We start from the raw sequence: 18,422 nt of genomic DNA on the forward strand, positions 1-18,422 counted from the left end.
ACCCAATGTACTCTTTTGGCTGCAGCAAGTAAGAATCTTGGTGTTAATGTGTATGACAATAGACTCATTACTAATTTCTTCTTCTTCAGTGAAGCCAAAATAGCAGCGAGACAACGTTGTGTTTGACGTGATGCCCATATTCTGCTCCCTTCGCACGGCTGCCACGGGAACTTGAACTGGATTTCTCAGTGTGCAACCTGATTGACCAGAATTAAGCCCGCCCCGCGTCCTTGAGGGCTCATGGTGAAGGGTTCGGGCCGGAACGTCGGCAGGTCTTCTTCTCCCCCGCTGCAGAATCCCTCCAGTGAGTGTGTCTCGCCGCCCCATGGCCTTACCTGGACTTGGTTCTACAGCACCTTGAGTGAAAGGAACTCTGGTGATCTGTGGAGTACCTGATTCCACCCCGAAAACCTTGCCTCGGATCTGTGTTGGTTGCTCATTGGACGGGGGTGGGAGCGAAGGTATTTGCATATGTACCTTCCCAGTAGGTGATGTGACTTGGCGGGAGCTCCGCAGTGCCGTCGCGGGTCTGGGAACGCTGGCGGGCGCACGCTTGGACCCGAGTCCCGGGACAGGTAAAAGCACACCTGGAGCGGAATGGGAGTGCGTGCCCCAGTTTGATCTCTGCAGAGGTTAGCCTCTTCCTCGCGCGGGTCCAGCCGTGGGGCCGACGCGATTAATGCGCTGAAAAGTCCCAGGTGGTTCTCGTCGGACAGGTAACGCGGAGCGTCTCGCTCGCCTCTCAGTGCAAAGCTGAAACATTCTCATCTGATCCGAGTGAACTCGTCCTGTCTTTCCTGTCCCTTTTGATTGACTTTTGACCATTAGGAAAACTTCCCCTGGCCAGTCGATTAAGCAGCAGCTGAAGGTAAAATCTCAGCTGAGTGGTGGATAGCACCGAGAACTAAATGGGATGTTTAAGAACAGTTGCATCTCCGATTCACCAACGTTCAACCTGTGTCGTTCCAGAGAATTCACCTCCTTCCACGAAACTAGCGCTGGCTTCGCGAAGGAGACTCTGAGAAGGGCTAAGAGCAGCCGCGGAGGGGGCTCCTTCGCGTTTGTCCGGCCGGCCGCAGGATGATGAAAGGGGCGGAACATTGTTTCCCGGATCCCGACTACATCTCCGCACACGAACCCACGCTCTCCTGGGACATTAACGACCCGAAGTTGCCTCAGGTGAGTGGAGCCCCCGGTGCTCGCCACGAGTCGCGGCAGGTCGCGGGGAGACATTGATTTTACTCGCAGCGCCGAAATCTTCAACGCCGAGTTGATGCCCCGTTACCTTCGCATTTGTTGCCTCGGAATTGGTTGTTTCGAGCGTTATTTGATTTGGAAAGTGTGCAGAAATAAGCGCTCCAAATTTCCAAGGGTATATTGTACAATGCGGCGAGAGTAGGCAACACTGAGATTGGAAAGAAACACACCTTATCAGCTCTTTTCGTAGGCCAGTAATCGTTTGAGTTACCTTCATTTCTTTTTTGCCTAGTAGAAGATTTAAAAAAAAACTATTGATAAGGTACATGGAACTGAGAAAAATTGTGGGAAATTCTGGGGAGTTGTTAGAACAGGTTCCTTACTGTGGGCCGAAGGGTCTGTACAGTGCTCTGATTTCCACACGTTTGAAACGTTTCGTTAAATCGTGTACAGCTTTTTGTCCTTTCTGCATTTTAAATTGTGCCATGCCAGAGCTGAAGGAGGAATATGCATTTATATCAAAGGACAAATGCACCATTTATTCCGTTTTGAGGAGTCACTCTCTCGTAAAATCATTCGATGGCTGAAGCTTGTGAACGGCGGCGAGGCGAAGAGGAGCCATGTCCGTGGCTGCGGACATTGGTGTCGACGTGGACTGCAAGTTTGCGGGACTTTGGCCGAGAAAGTGTAGCGGCGAGTGTTCACTTGGGCCCGGAACACGCACAATGAGTATAATCCAAAAGAAAGCATTTTTAAGGCTCAGATAGGGCCAGAAGAGCATTTGAACCTTAATATTGATCTCTTGCGTTCAGTGGCCAGGTACTGCATAAACTGAGGGACTTAATGATTTTACAATAATTGTTGCATCATTTACAGAAGTAACAAAATAAGCCGAGCATGTGGGGTTGGTTGGTTAATTGTGTGCGTGAGGGGGGTTTAGAATCTGAGGGGCAGCTGATGGGAATGGAGGTGAAATGGAAAGGGATCAATCACTGTTGGGTTGATGTGAATGGGGGGGGCGATGGTTTTAGCGGGCCCAATATCTGCTTCCACGCTGCATCTCCGTCTAGGACTCCAAAATAAAGCATAGTCCAAAGTGTTTTCCATTGAGAGTGCAAACATTTTTAATAAGAACATGTGCTGATAAAGGAATCAAATGAGATGAGAGAATTCCGATGCAATATGGACGTTTTCCTTTGATAAGATACAACCCCAGTGGCTGAAAACACTAGATTGACTTTGTGTTGCAGTGAACAGCATATTGTAAAAATTCCCAAAATGAATTGAATGAGTTTAAACACTCCACTCTGTTGACAATATCACGCTCATAATGAAGTTCTTCAGCAGGAGGTTAGTTTTTTTCAGGTATGTGTTAATAATGTCCATTAAGATATTATTAAAAATCAACTTGTAAAAATGAATTTACATCCATTGGGGTGATTTTGTCAAAAGTTCTTCATTCCTGAGAGATCAGTGCCATAAGCACCAGTGTAGATTGTGGCTAAATCAATTGATAATTATTGCCTGTTATTTATCAGTTATTTATCAGTTATTTTCTCTTTGTAGGATGTGCATCAATTAGATGGTTTCCAGGAATGGACCGATTCTTACGTGAAATTTATTTATAATACTGATGATAAAAATGCTCAAAGACACCAGAGTGGGTGGGCCATGAGAAACACCAACAACCACAACTGCCACATTCTGAAGAAATCCTGCCTTGGAGTAGTAGTTTGCACCAATGATTGCTCCCTCCCTGATGGCAAAAAGATATACCAGAGACCTGCCATATGCGACAAGGCACGGCAGAAGCAACAAAGTAAGTAAAACTTCATTGCATGATCACCAGGTTTTGGTTCTTCATGTCTGGGATGAGGGCCTTGCTGGTTTATCCTGTCCATTGAGAAAGTGCAAACTACATTTCAAATTCTTTTACTTCTTAAAGATCTAAACATAAATTCTGGCAATGAATCTGATGTCAAAACATTTCACAGATACTACCACGGTGAGCATTTGTAACAGGAAGAAGCAGATGGGACAAATTTTATAAGTGAACAGTTGTGTATATAAAATATGGTAATAACTAGTTTGTGAGAAAGTAAAGCTTATTTCTACTGGTAATAATGTGTGTGGACAGTTCACCTCTGCCAATACTCGTGTAACTACAGTCCCATTCTCCTTTCCCATCCAGTCCTTTCTTGGCTGCCAAGGGAATGGATCTGACTCAGTGCAAGGGGCGAGTTGATACAGGAGAGTGTTAGTGATGGTAAAAATGCTGTAAGAGGGGAGGGAGCACTGAGGGGCAGGATTAACTTTGGAACAGGACATGAAGAGCACAGACCACAATCTGGCTCCCTTGATCGTACAAAAACTTGCAAAATGCCTGCAATTGCCTAAGGTGCTGGAGGAACTCAGCAGGTCACCATAGAAAGCAAAAGTCGATGGTTCAGGCCTGAACCCTTCTTCGGGGATGCCAAACATCGGGCAAATGCCCAAATAAGAAGGCAGAGGGGGATGTGGGAGGGGCAAAGGCTCACTTGTGACAAGTGAACTTGTAAAATGCCTGGGCTTGTGTAAATGTATAAAATACCCGACCAGGTGGGCTACAGGTCAAGCTGAGATGCCAGGACCTGAGGCTTCCACTCCCTATCATCCTCCTGGCCAATGTACAATCCTTGGAGAACAAACTTGATGAACTCCAAGACAGACTTCAATATCAGCGAGCCATCAGGGAGTGCTGTGTGATGGGCTTTATAGAAACATGGCTAAACACAGACATTCCAGACACGGCGCTGCAGCCCAAGGGCTATACTCTCCATCACGCTGATCAAACACTGGCATCTGTAAAATACAGGGGAGGCAGCGTTTGTGTCATCATCAATTAATCGTGGGGCACAGACAGTCCTGCTCCCCCAATCTGGAACATCTGGTGATCAAGTGTCACCCATTCTACCTGCCAAGCGAGTTCACCATCATTCTGGTCGCAGTGTACATTTCGCTCTATGCTAACATCAGGCTGGCACTGGAGGGACTGAAGACTGTGATAAACAGCCATGAGACAGTGCATCCTGATGGGAGACTTCAATCAAGCCAACCTGAAGAAGTCTCTGACAAACTACCACCAACACATCACATGCGAGACCAGGGGAACCAACACACTTGATCATGGCTACACCACCATGAAGAATGCCTACTGAGTCATACCATGACCACACCTTGGCGTCCAATTACTTGGCTGTACTTCTACTCCCTGTGTACAAGCAGAGACTGAAGACAGCAAAAGTATGGTCAAGAGAGGCAGAGGAGTACCTACAGGACTGCTTTGAAATGGTGGACTGGAGCATATTCAAGAACTCATCCATTGAGCTGAGTGAATGTGCAGCAGGTGACATCAACTTCATCAAGACCTTTGTGGATCAGTGTGCGCCCACACGCAAATACCAGGTGGTCCCCAACCAGAAGCCCTGGATGAATCAGAGAATCCACAACCTGCTGAGGGCAAGAACAAGGGCATTTAAAGCCAGGGATCAGGATCTTTACAAGAAATCCAGGTATGGCCTGCGGAAGGCCATCTCTGAAGCAAAGTGGCAATTCCGGAGGAAGCTAGAGACAGAGATACACGTCAGCTATGGCAAGGAGTGCAGGCCATTACAGCCTACAAAGCAAGTGCAAACAATGTAGATGGCTGTGATGCTTCAGTACCAAATGAGTTGAACACCTTCTATGTCCTCTTTGGAAAAAAAGAACCAAACATCGCCTACTAGAATCCCTTTGTGAGGTGTCGAAGGGGATTCAGTATGTCACAGAAGACTCATAAACTTCCACAGGTGTACCGTGGAGAGCATTCTGGCTGGTTTCATCACTGCCTGGTATGGAGGTGCCAACTCTCAGGGCAAGAATAAACTCCCAAGGGTTGTTATCTCAGCTTGCGACATCACAGGCACCAGACTTCACTCCATCGACGACATCTACATGAGGCAGTTTCTTAAAAACACAGCCTCTATCTTCAAAGACCATCCAGGCCATGCCCTCTTCACTCTGCTACAATTGAGGGGGAGGGGGGGGGGAAGTATAGGAGCCTAAAGTCGAGCACTCAGTAGCACAAGGACAGCTTCTTCCTCCTCCCCCCGCCCCCCCGCCGTCAGATTCCTGAACAATCAATGAACTAAAGACGCTGCCTTACTTTTCATGCACTATAATTTTTATTTTTTATAGTAATGTTTTAAGATAGTTAGAATATGAATATTTACACTGTGATTCTGCTGCCAACACCGAATTTCACGACTTGTTCATGACGATAAATCTTGATTCTACTATTGGGTGAACTTTTTGTAATGTTGTGCTAAAAACCTTTCTTGGTGTATGATAGACCAGATAGGACAAAAAGCTACTCCAAAAAGTGATAAGGGTTTTGTAAATTTATAGTAAATCTTGTACAACGAATTGGCAGTGCCATGACCACACAGAATTGTGCCTAGTTACAATTTGTCACCTATTGTAGAAAGAAAGGTAACAATGGACAGTGCTTAGCATTATTTAATCAGATGTTAAAGTGATGGAAAATTACTCTTTTAATGATGTGAGTCTGGAATATTTGTAATTTTGCTGAACATGAACAAACATCATGGTTTTTTTAAATTTCAATGTTCAATAAGAAGTACAAGACTTTTCCTGGTTATGAAGGGAGTTGACATTATTTCTTCAGAAATAATTTTTTTTAAAACTTGATCCATTATTGTGGGTATAGTTTGACTGTTGATGGAAAGGGAATTTTACTGAATTTTTAAAAAAAAATTCATTGGTGGTTTAATAAAGTTGGCTGAAAATATTGGAAGAAGTCCTGGCAGCATCTGTGAGGAGAGTAAATGAACTAATATTTTAGCCATATAATCGCCAAGAGGGTTTTGAACAAAGAATCTTGGTTTCAAGATAAGAGGGTGGTCTTTTAAAACCAAAATGGTTGGGAATTTCATCTCTCAGAGGGTAGTGAACCTCCGGAATTTATTACCCCAGAGGGTTGCGGGGGATAGATCATTGGAACCATTCAAAGTAAGTAGAGGTTTTGAAAGATCAGGGAATTGGGGATAATGGAGATGAGGTCTGGGCCAGACCATGGTGATATTGAATGGTGAAGTATCATGTGGCCTCCAGATGCCATTTTCTTATCGCTTATACAGCTAGAAGTGCTAAGCTGATAATCAATCTGCACTTTCATCTGAAATTCCTACTGTAGAAGTTGGGGCCATTGACCTCGAACATGAACCAATTTTATTCCACCACACTCGAGATAAAATGGCGATTAAAACTCCAAAGCCAACACTTTCTGTCTCAATTGTGACAGTTCTGGTAATGTAAAGCTCAGCACAAATCCTGGAGATGATTGTCAAGGGAGAAGATTTGAAGAACTTTCTTGTCTGAGTATCAGAGGTGAAATAGTTAATATTCTACCTGCACATTAGGCTTCAGCTGAAACCTGTCAATAAAGGATGGTTTTCTTCCTTAGTCATTTTTGAGGTATTGATCCAATAATCCATGGCAGGAGGAGTAATAAAAAAACTGAGAATTGTTGATGATGGACCAAACACCTCTTTTCACTAGCATGTATTTGCCAATTATGTATAAATCATTAATTCACGTGATACAGTAGCACAGGTAATACGGATACTGCCTGACAGCTCCAGTGACCCAGGTAATACAGATGCTGCCTGACAGCTCCAGTGGCCTGGGTTCAATGCTGACTGCTGTCTCTTTGGAGTTCGCACATTCTCCCTGTGACGGTATGGGGTTTGCCCCAGGTGCTTCTGTTTCCTCCCAAAGGTGTGCAGAAAGGTAAGTTAACTGACGTCTGTCAATTGCCGCGAGTGTGCAGATGAGGAGCAGAATCTGACGAGGATGTGCAGAGAATAAAGTAGGTTGGTGTAGCACTTGTGCAGAAATAGTGTGGTCTTGGTGGGATTAAAGGTTGGTTTCTGTTCTGTATCACTCTGTGACTCGAGGTCAAAGAAGAAAGTGTGTAGGTGTCAGAGAACAAACATGTTTAAAAATAGTTTCAAATGGAGTTCAGTTCTGGTCACCTCATTACAGGAATCGTGTGGATGCTATAGAGGGGATGGAGAGGAGATTGACAAGGATGCTGCCTGGATTGGAGAGCACGCCCAATGAGGAAAGGTTGTGTGAACTTGGCATTTTCTCCTGGGAGTGTACAAGATGATGAGACCATAGGATTTTTCCCAGGGCTGAAAATAAGCACGGGGTGGGGTAGGGGGCATCATTTTAAGATGCTTGGAAATAAAAAGAGGGGTATGAAAGTGGCAAGTTTTTCACTCAGAGTGGAGAATGCACTGAATGGTGTTGGGGACAGGTACAATAGAATCTTTCAAGAGGCTATTAGATAGGTAATTGGAGCAGAGAAAAATGGAGAGTTATGCAGGTGGGGAAATTCTTGGAAGTAGGTTATTGGGGCTGAAGAGCCTTTATTATGCTGTAGATTTCTATGTTCTATAGAAGAGATAATTGTATCTAAAATGCACGAATTGATTTTCAATATTTGAAAAGTCCGTCAGCTGGGAATTTTGATGAGTACTTCATTGAGGGACATCTTTCAACATGTCAGGTGAAATATTAAACTGAGTAATTTTGAGGAAAAGACAAACTGGTGGAGGAACTCGGTGGACCAGTTGTGTTAAATTAGACCATATAATGATGAGACATAGGAGCAGAATTAGGCCTTTCGGCCCATTGTGTCTGCTCCGCTGTTCACATTGTGGCTCGTGTATTTTTCCTCTCAAATCCAGTCATGTTTTCTCTTCGTGTTCAAAAAGGATAGCTTGCCCAAATGCAGAAACTTCAGAATGATATTAAGAATTTGCATCAGTATTCCATCATCGAAATGTTTTGACTGTAAACTCGTATATTTTATCACTACTTCTGTAGATTCCTGATATTTCAGACAATTGCCAGTTGTTTGAGATTGTCAGTTTACTCTTTGAGTATGTTATTGCAGACAAATTAATAAAAGATTGCCAATCAGAGATTACAGGATTCAACTTGCATTTGATAATGTAGTGAAATAAATAGATGTTTTATTTATCTGAATGATACTGTTCCAAGTGCTTCTGATGGCAAAAAAGGATGGATGAAGTTTAATGTAAACCAAGCATTGGTACAGGTTTAGTTGCTCTTTGGCTTGGCTTCGCGGACGAAGATTTATGGAGGGGGTAAAAAGTCCACGTCAGCTGCAGGCTCGTTTGTGGCTGACCAGTCCGATGCGGGACAGGCAGACACGATTGCAGCGGTTGCAAGGGAAAATTGGTTGGTTGGGGTTGGGTGTTGGGTTTTTCCTCCTTTGCCTTTTGTCAGTGAGGTGGGCTCTGCGGTCTTCTTCAAAGGAGGCTGCTGCCCGCCAAACTGTGAGGCGCCAAGATGCACGGTTTGAGGCGTTATCAGCCCACTGGCGGTGGTCAATGTGGCAGGCACCAAGAGATTTCTTTAGGCAGTCCTTGTACCTTTTCTTTGGTGCACCTCTGTCACGGTGGCCAGTGGAGAGCTCGCCATATAATACGATCTTGGGAAGGCGATGGTCCTCCATTCTGGAGACGTGACCCATCCAGCGCAGCTGGATCTTCAGCAGCGTGGACTCGATGCTGTCGACCTCTGCCATCTCGAGTACTTCGACGTTAGGGATGTAAGCGCTCCAATGGATGTTGAGGATGGAGCGGAGACAACGCTGGTGGAAGCGTTCTAGGAGCCGTAGGTGGTGCCGGTAGAGGACCCATGATTCGGAGCCGAACAGGAGTGTGGGTATGACAACGGCTCTGTATACGCTTATCTTTGTGAGGTTTTTCAGTTGGTTGTTTTTCCAGACTCTCTTGTGTAGTCTTCCAAAGGCGCTATTTGCCTTGGCGAGTCTGTTGTCTATCTCATTGTCGATCCTTGCATCTGATGAAATGGTGCAGCCGAGATAGGTAAACTGGTTGACCGTCTTGAGTTTTGTGTGCCCGATGGAGATGTGGGGGGGCTGGTAGTCATGGTGGGGAGCTGGCTGATGGAGGACCTCAGTTTTCTTCAGGCTGACTTCCAGGCCAAACATTTTGGCAGTTTCCGCAAAGCAGGACGTCAAGCGCTGAAGAGCTGGCTCTGAATGGGCAACTAAAGCGGCATCATCTGCAAAGAGTAGTTCACGGACAAGTTTCTCTTGTGTCTTGGTGTGAGCTTGCAGGCGCCTCAGATTAACTACCACCCTGTTTTCAACAGTTCTGACCTTCATTTATAGTGCGTTTTGGGGAAAAGAGATTAATGTAAATAATTTGTCAAAGAATATTGTTTTTTGCATGGGGTGTAGATGCTGGTTTGTTGGGTTGATAATTGGTGAAATGATTGTGTAGTTACGTAATACAGTAAAACCCCGTTTTAACGTGAATTCAGATATAATGCGATGAGTCATTGGTCTCGGGCGTCAGGCTGCTGGATTGATTTAAAATGCATACAGAAAATCTGAGATGTTCCAAATAAAGAAGAAATGGAAATGATGTAGGTATACAAATTAAACAGGGAAATACAGTGAAACCCCGCTTTTTTCATGATGAGGTTTTATGGACCCCAACGATCGTGTTACAATGGGGTTTCATGTACCTACGTTGGATCATTCCTGTGGAGATAAATCATTTAAATACACTCAATTGCTGTCATCCTGATCAGAACTGCAGGCACTCATGGACATGAGGAACAGAAACAGGACCAGGCCATTTGGCCCTTCTGCCTATTCTGTCACTAATGGTTGATCTGAGCTAATCTTTGTTCCTGTTGCCCCATTAGCTAAGATCGCAGTTGATCTCCAAGTATTAGCATTTTTCTGCATTAATCCCACATGCCTTGATTCTCTTAAATCTTGACATCTATGTCTTGAATACATAATGACTGGACCTACAATCTTGGACAGAGAATTTCATTTGTTCATCAACCTCTGCTGAAGGCCTTTCTGGCTGTTTTCAACCTGAATGACCAACCCCTTACTTGGGACAGTGAGGTTTGGTTCTAGACATGCCTGTTAATATTTTGTGTGTTTCACTGTGGTCATTTCCCATTCCTCCAAACTCAATGGCCCACCTAGCTCTCTCATACACAAACCTGTCTCCACCACAATCAATCCCCTCACTGAACCAGAAATGCTGGACACCTGCACGTGAGGTGGAGAGCAGGGACCTACTTACTGACAGGTCAAAGCTGCCAGTCCACTCTCCACGTGAGATCAGGTATGGCTGGGATTTCCCCAACCTGGTGCTGGGGAGGGGATTCACCTCCTGAAATTCCACTCATCTTTACTTCAGTTAGGTTTCTTATTTTTTTGAGATACAGTAAAAGGCCCTTCCGACCCATGAGCTCGCACTGCCCAAATACACCCATGTGATAAATTAATCTACTGACCCTCTTTTCCCCCCCACCCCCTGAACGTTCTTTGGAATGTGGGAGGAAACCGAAGCATCTGGAGAAAAGTCATGGGGAGAATGTACAAACTCCTTAGAGCACACATGTCAAACTCTGGCCTGCGGGCCAAATTATATTTGGCCCGCAAGATCATTTCAAAGATGTATTAGAGGTGGCCCGCCCTGCAGCGAGAGCCGATGCTGTTTTTTGGTAACGTCACCCCCACCATCCTCCCCCTTCATTGCACATCCTTCCCCATTATAACACGAGAAATTGTAACACGAGAAGTCTGTCGATGTCATCAGCCGGCAAGCCAGTTGGAAGGCTCCCCGCACAACCAGTCACTTCTCCCACCTGTCAAGCGATGCGGCGGATTGGCGAGCGCCTGTGATTTCCTGTCGGCGTGACGGGCATGGCAGGCTGCGCACGGCCCCCGCGCAGCGCGAGCCCCGCGCGACTGGCACCAGACAGCCCTTCCACAGCGCGAGCGCACTTCTCCCGGTCGCCACAGTCTTCAGCGCTTGCACCCGCGCGGACCCCAGGGATGGCTGGTTCGGCCCTGCACGTGAAGAGAGAGATGGTGGCTGTCCGCAAAGGCTGATCGGCAGTGTGCTGGGCCTGAGTGGGTGGGTAAGCAGGGGTGGGCAGAGGGTGTAGGTGAGGAGTAATGGGCAGGGGAAGTTATGGAGGTGCGAGGGGCAGTTAGAGGGAGGGATGAGTAGAAGGAGAGGTGGATAGGGAAGAGGTAAAAGGGGAGGGGCAGGGCGAGTAGGGGAGGGGTGATTAGAGGGTGAGAGACGGGTAGAGGGAAGAACAGGTTTTTTTTTAAATTTTTTTATTTTTCACACCATAAATCACATTAGCCATGATACACACTTTTTCCTTTTCACACATATACAGTGACATTTTCTCCCCCCCACCTCCCTCCTCCCAACCCACCCCCACCCCCCACTCCCCCCCCTCCCATCCATTTAAGGTATACAATCTAGGATACATTAAACCAGTCAGACAATGTTGTCACTCAACAAAAATACACCAGAAATTCTACTGAGTCCATTCTTTTCTTTCCTTCTCCTTCCATCAACTTAGGTAATGATTGTCCCCGGTAGGTTTTCGCTATTGTATTTAATGTAAGGCTCCCATATTTGTTTGAATATTTCAATATTATTTCTTAAACTATATGTTATTTTTTCTAATGGAATACATTTATTCATTTCTATATACCATTGTTGTATTTTCAAATTATCTTCCAATTTCCAGGTTGACATAATACATTTTTTTGCTACGGCTAGAGCTATCTTAACAAATCTTTTTTGTGCATCCTCCAAATCAATTCCAAATTCTTTGTTTTTTATGTTACTTAGGAGAAAGATCTCTGGATTCTTTGGCATATTGTTTTCTGTTATTTTATTTAATATCTGATTGAGATCTTCCCAAAATTTTTCTACTTTCTCACATGTCCAGATTGCATGAATTGTTGTTCCCATTTCTTTTTTACATCGAAAACATCTATCAGATACTGTTGGGTCCCATTTATTTAACTTTTGAGGTGTAATGTATAGTCTGTGTATCCAGTTATATTGTATCATACGTAGCCTCGTATTTATTGTATTTCTCATCGTTCCAGAACATAATTTCTCCCATGTTTCCTTTTTTATCTTTATATTTAAATCTTGTTCCCATTTTTGTTTAGTTTTACCATTTGTTTCCTCATTCTCCTTTTCTTGCAGTTTAATATAGGGAAGAACAGGTTGAGGGGAGAGGCAGTAGAGGGGCATGTATAGGATGGGGTGGGTAGAGACAGAGCGAGAGGAGTGAGGGGTGAGTAGAGGTTGGGTAAAGGACTGGTCAGGTAGAGGGATGGTGGGTCGAGGGTGAATAGAGGCCTAGAGCCTGAGGAGTGAGCAGGAAATGCTGAGTCCTGATGCAGGCCAAAATGGACACAGCCTGTGAATGCTGACTACATCTCCACAGGGACCAAATAGGTTTCCCTCAGGTCAAGCAAAGGGTGAACTTGAGCTACCTACTCCTGACCTGTAACATTATCCTCCTAAAGTTATATCCTAAAGTTTAACATTACATATGTTGAAAGAAGAGAAAACATGCAGATGTTGTTGAAAATTTTCAATAAATATTTAGTTCGGCCCTCGACTTAGTCCAAGTTTTTAATTTTGGCCCTCTGTGAATTTGAGTTTGACACCCCTGCCTTAGAGACAGTGGCAGACTCAAACCCGGGTCGCTGGAGCTGTAATAGGTTTGGTGCTAACTGTTACCCTTTGTAGAGCGCATCGAAAGAACCAAAGATTTGTTGATCTATACCAAGGCTTTTATTAAGTAAAAGATTGGAGCATATCACAAGTCGGTTGACCAGTCCAGAATGACCTGGTCTGGCTATGAGCAATCCTTTAAGACCTGCCAGTAGGTGTGGCTACACTCTCAGTCAGTCACAGTCATCCTGCACTACAATCTGTACATATACACATTGGTGATAGAATCTGTACTATCACACCCTTAAAAAAAAATCTATTGCCTGTGAAGCAAAACGAGAAAGATAAGTTAATTTTCAAAAAAAAAATTAGTTTTATGATTTTAATTGTTGCTAATTGTTTATTATTGGTAATTTTTATTTTAAACTTTTTTTTCAAAACTAGAAAATATGGTAAACAATTTTAATATTTTTAAATTCCTTACCACAGATTTAGCAGTTTTTAATGTTTCTGCAACTTTCAAATACTATTAGATTCATGGACAGTTTTAAAGCAAGTCACCTTTGTTGCTGTCAGGGACATAGAACAGAGAACATTACAAACAGTACAGGCCCTTTGGCCCACAATGTTGTGCCAATCTATATAAACCTACTCCACAACAATCTAATCCTACCCTAACTCCTATCCATAACCCTCTATTTTTATTCCATCCATGTGCCTATCTAAGAGTTTTTTAAATGTCCCTATTGTACCAGCCTCCTCCACCACCCTGGCATATCAGGGGTGACCCTCTCACAATCAGCCTCTACTTGCTGCTGGTGTATGGTGAGGCTTCTGAAACAGCCCTGGAGAGTCCGGGAAATGGGCAGTTGATGAACAGGGCAAGGGAATGGCTGCAACAAAACTTGTGGCATACGGTGAGAGGATGGAGTCTGGGACGGACTCCTCCCAGTAACACTATTGTCTGATTGAGTTGCGGTGAACGGTAATCTGGTAGTTCTGCGGCTGCCATTGCTGGGGAATTTACAGCTGAGTGTAAATGCCCCCAGTCCTTCCTGTAGCATGAGAACCGGCCACTCTGTATCAATGCTCGCGGCCTCTGGAACCATGACCGCAGTGGGTGGGAAGATGTGCTGCTTGAAAAAGACGGACATTTCAGACGTGGGGCCCCTGCCTCCCTCTCCCCTGTCCTCCTTGTACTGCTCCTTTATTAACTTCCCTCAAGTCCTGGTGAAGGGCTCCGACCCGAAACATCAACCATTCTTTTTCTCCCACTGAAGCCGCTCGGCCTGCTGCATCCCTCCAGCAGGTCACGTTGGCTTGGACGGTCACTGCTAAAGGACCTATTTCCATGCTGTCTATCTCGAATTTGAATATCATGGCGACAAGGAAAATATTGTTGCCTCGATAAGAAGCTCAATACTCCAATTAGTTTAGCAAAAGGACAGGCAATGAAGATGTGCTCAAAAATGTATGTGTACAGATGGTCTACATTACCACAGACACAGTTAATGCCAAGATGAACAATTTTTTCAGATGATTAAAGAAGTCTGCCTCCAGTTCCTTCTCCATATTTTACATATGGCACTAAGCTTAAAAAAAAGTGCAGATAAAATCAATGATGCGTTGAGTGAAATTTGCTCTCCCTCTGAATCTGACAGGTAACCTTGTCATTGATAGATGATTCTTTTTTTTACACCTCCCTTCTCTAGAAACAATTGCTCACAAGATTGTCTTGATTACTGAAGCTATTTTCATTCACTCATTCTATCCAAGTTCAAATTCTCTTTCTTCTTCCTGACCATTTGAAATTAACTTTATCTGCTTAATCATTCTTCAAGTGTTTTTAGCATCTGACTGCACATATATAACCAGATGAAAGTGTTTCTCTGGACCATGATGCACAAGCACCCGCATACACAAAAATACCATATAAAGTAAAAATATAGAAATATTTGAACAAAAACTCTCAACTTCCTGCACCAACAATTTCCGGGCTCTTCAATCACAGCCTGAAAACTTTTTCTGAGTTTTCTTAACTTTTCCTTTAAGTCTTTGTGCTTTCCTGACAATGTCCAAAATCCTTTTACCCACACCTCACGGTACATTACGACAGGAGGGAGACAGGTGTGGTTCCCCAATGGCACACTGACAACAAAAAACTACTTTGTTCATTTATTTGTTTACATTTTTCAAAACATATTTAACTTGTGACATTTATAAACCCCCATGTGGCCTGATTCTGACCTGTGTCATTACTTTCATTGTTTGAGTAATAAATAGGCCCTTCAGCCCATCAGCACCATGTAGCCCCTCAAGTACCATATTAATCCCAGTTATCTGTTCTGTGGCTATCCTGCTATCTCTGGGTGATTGAACTGCTCATCCAGATGCTTCTTAAATATCCTGTGAGTACCTGCCTCTGATATTACTCCAGATTGTAGCAAGACCAGACTGGGAACCCATAACAGATTAATATCCTATCAAGGGGGAAAAAATGACCACGGAGTCATTGGCAGTACCGACGGGAAAATGATGCTTTGTATGTTCTAGCTGGGTTCAAAACTTTTGGGGGAAAGTTTAAAGGAGATGAGTGGGGCATTTATTTTAGGCACAGTGTCTGGAATGAGCCCCAAAGACCATGATGGAAATAGATATGATAGTAGTGTTCAATAGGCTTCTAGGTAGACCCATGAATATTAAGGAAGTGGAGGGAGAAATAGGGATCATGTGCAAGCAGCAGATTTTTAATTTAATTTGGGCAAAATATTCAGCACAAACTTCATGGGCTGAAGGGCCTGTCCCTATGCCGTACTGTTCTCCTTTTAAAGTGACAATGCCAATGATACAGAGTGCAGAGAATATTTACAAGGATGTTGACGGGACTTGAGGAGCTGAGTTGCAGGGAAGGGTTAACCAGGCTATGATTTTATTCCCTGGAGTGTAGAAGAATGAGGGCAGATTTGACAGAGGTGCATTGTTCAAGTTCAAGTATATTGTTATCTGATTGCATAAGTACAACCCAACGAAACAGCATTCTCCGGTCATCGGTGCAAAACATGCAGACATACACCCAGATGCAACATGCATACATACATGTCAAATATACATATATATAAATAATACTGTTCAGTAGAGTCTTTGATAGTTAGGGTGAGCAGTTCCTTTGGTCGTTCAGCCTTCTCACTGCCTGCGGGAAGAAGCTGTTCCTCAGCCAGGTGGTTCTGGCTCTGACACTCCCATGTCGCTTCCCCAATGGGAACGGCTGAAAGATGCTGTGGAGGGGGATGGGGGTGGAAGGGGGTCCTCAATGATTTTGCGTGCCCTCTTCAGACGATCCAGGTAGATCATGTCGATTGGGGGGAGCGTGTAGAGAGCCCCCAGTGATCCTCTCTGCCACTTTTATGGTGCTATGGTTTGTCCTCTGATCCAATTCTCTACAGCAATTGTACCACACTGTGATGCAACTGGATAGATCTCCTGGTGGGATGGTGGGCTTGCTTGCTTCAGTCTTCCCAGTAAGTGAGAAGATGTGTGTCCACGATAGGTCACTTGTAAAGTGGACTGCAAGGAACTTGATGCCCTCCACTCTCTCCACTTCTGAGTTATTCATGTGTAGTGGAGGATGGTTGTTCCAGGTCCTCCTGAAGTCCACGATCACCTCCTTCATCTTGTTCACATTGAGACTCAGGTTGTTATTCTCTATTCAGAGTATTATGCAAGCAGACTTTTTCCACTGAGGTAATGTGAGACAAGAACTAGAGGACATGGGTGAAAGGTGAGATGTTTAGGAGGAACGTCTTCATACAGAGTGCTGAGAGTGTGGAATGAGCTGCCAGCTGAAGTGGTGAATGCAGGCTCAATTTTGACATTTAAGAAAAATTTGGATCGGTAAATGATTGGGAGGGGTATGGAGCGCTATGTCCCAGGTGGAGGTCAATGAAAATGGGCATAAGAATACTTCTGCATGAACCGGATGGGCTAAAGGGCCTGTTTCTGTGCTGCAGTGTTCTATGGTTTCACGATACACTGAGTGAACATTGTCGAGACTTAGACTCTGAAGAAGCATGCAGACTCATCTGAAAGACACTCCTAGGAATAAATCAATGGCATTAATTAAGGTGAAAAGCCACTTGGTGTAACACTGATCTGCTACCGTGGGCTGCAGATTGGTAACCCAAATTTAACAAATCCAGCCAGGTTATCAGCATTTTTTCCTGAGAATGTGATATTTACACAAACATTGTTTGAGAAAGGACATGATTGGAGGAAAAGGTCTGACATTAGTCACCCAACATTATTGATGTCCAGTGCATTCTAGTACATCAGTGGAGGGTCTGTCCTCATTTACCAGTGAATGAACTTGTGCTGATGAAGGGTCTTCCACTGTACAGTTATGAGCCAGGGAAAGATCTACCGATACAAAAGTGAATAGACTTCCAATTCATTCTAGTAAGTCAAGCAGATTCTTCCACTATCTACTAAGATATAATTTGTGTGGGCTTTAGTGCACTTTTATGCATCAATGAAGAGGTTCCCTGTGTATCGTGAAATGTAGGTGGAAATTTGAAGAGCCATTCAAAGTATCTTGATGATGGTGAAGTCTCCTCCAGTGTATTTTAATATGTGAGTGATGGTACATCAGTAAAGAGCCTGCCAATGTATTGAGGGATTTCAGTGAATGAACTTCTTTTGGCCTTCTACGGCTGGTTTGTCCACAAGAACAAGGAAGAACCACCACTGCGCACCCCCATATCCCTTGATGATCCTCTCCTGTCTATATCTGAGGATGATGTGTGTGCTGCCTTCAGCAGCGTGAATCCGAGGAAAGCATCCGGTCGGGATGGAGTACCCGAGCAAGTATTGAATGCCTCTGCTGATCAACTTGCTGAAGCATTCATGGATATCTTCAACATCTTACTCTGGCAGGGTTTGGTACCCACCTGTTTCAAAAAGGCCTCGATGGCACAAGTGCCCAAGAAGTGATAACTTGCCTAAATGACTATTGACCAGTGGCACTCACATCAACAGAGGTGAAGTGTTTCGAAAGGCTGGTGTTGAAGCATATCTCCTCCTGTCTGAACGGTGACATGGATTTGCCTACTGTAATAACAGATCTACGGCAGATACCATCACACGAGTTCCACACAAAGCTCTGGAACACCTGGACAGCAAAGATGCCTATATGAAGAACAGTTTGGCATTCAACACCATCATTCCCTCAGAGTTGATCGGCAAACTATAGCCACTTTCAGGTGGCCAAAATACCTGACTGTAAAGTGGCCTATTCTACCCCAATGTGGCTACTTAAAAATGGAGAACCTGGCTAGGAGGAGGACTTACCTAACCCTCCTCCTGTAGGTATATTCTCCGGCTCAGAGAATTCCCCTGTTGCACCTGAAAGTAGCTCCAGGCAAAGCGACTAGCAGCTTTCAGGTGCCTAGCAGTCCCCACTTCCTGACAAGCCCCCAGCATGGGATTACAGGGCTGGGGCGGCTGGCAGGGGACTACAGGGCTGTTTTCTTAACTCCCTGCTCTACTTGTTATACACCTATGACTGTGAGGCTTGATACGACAACAAAACTATCTATAAAT

General features: G+C 44.4%; 1 protein-coding gene across 3 annotated transcripts in view; it reads left to right on the plus strand.

Annotated features, from left to right (window-relative positions):
- Positions 1-260: 260 nt before the first annotated feature.
- LOC138736454 (chorion-specific transcription factor GCMa-like) overlaps positions 261-18,422 on the plus strand; it is a 44,145-nt gene continuing 25,983 nt past the window's right edge. The window contains exons 1-3 of one of the 3 annotated variants that reach the window (XM_069886013.1): positions 261-461; positions 970-1,179; positions 2,764-3,016. In XM_069886013.1, coding sequence (XP_069742114.1) covers positions 1,081-1,179; positions 2,764-3,016 — 352 coding nt within the window. In that variant the 5' untranslated portion in view covers positions 261-461; positions 970-1,080. The other 2 variants (XM_069886011.1, XM_069886012.1) reach the window with 2 other exon arrangements.

Source organism: Narcine bancroftii, chromosome 6 (assembly GCF_036971445.1).
Source record: "Narcine bancroftii isolate sNarBan1 chromosome 6, sNarBan1.hap1, whole genome shotgun sequence".
NCBI lineage: Eukaryota > Metazoa > Chordata > Chondrichthyes > Torpediniformes > Narcinidae > Narcine > Narcine bancroftii.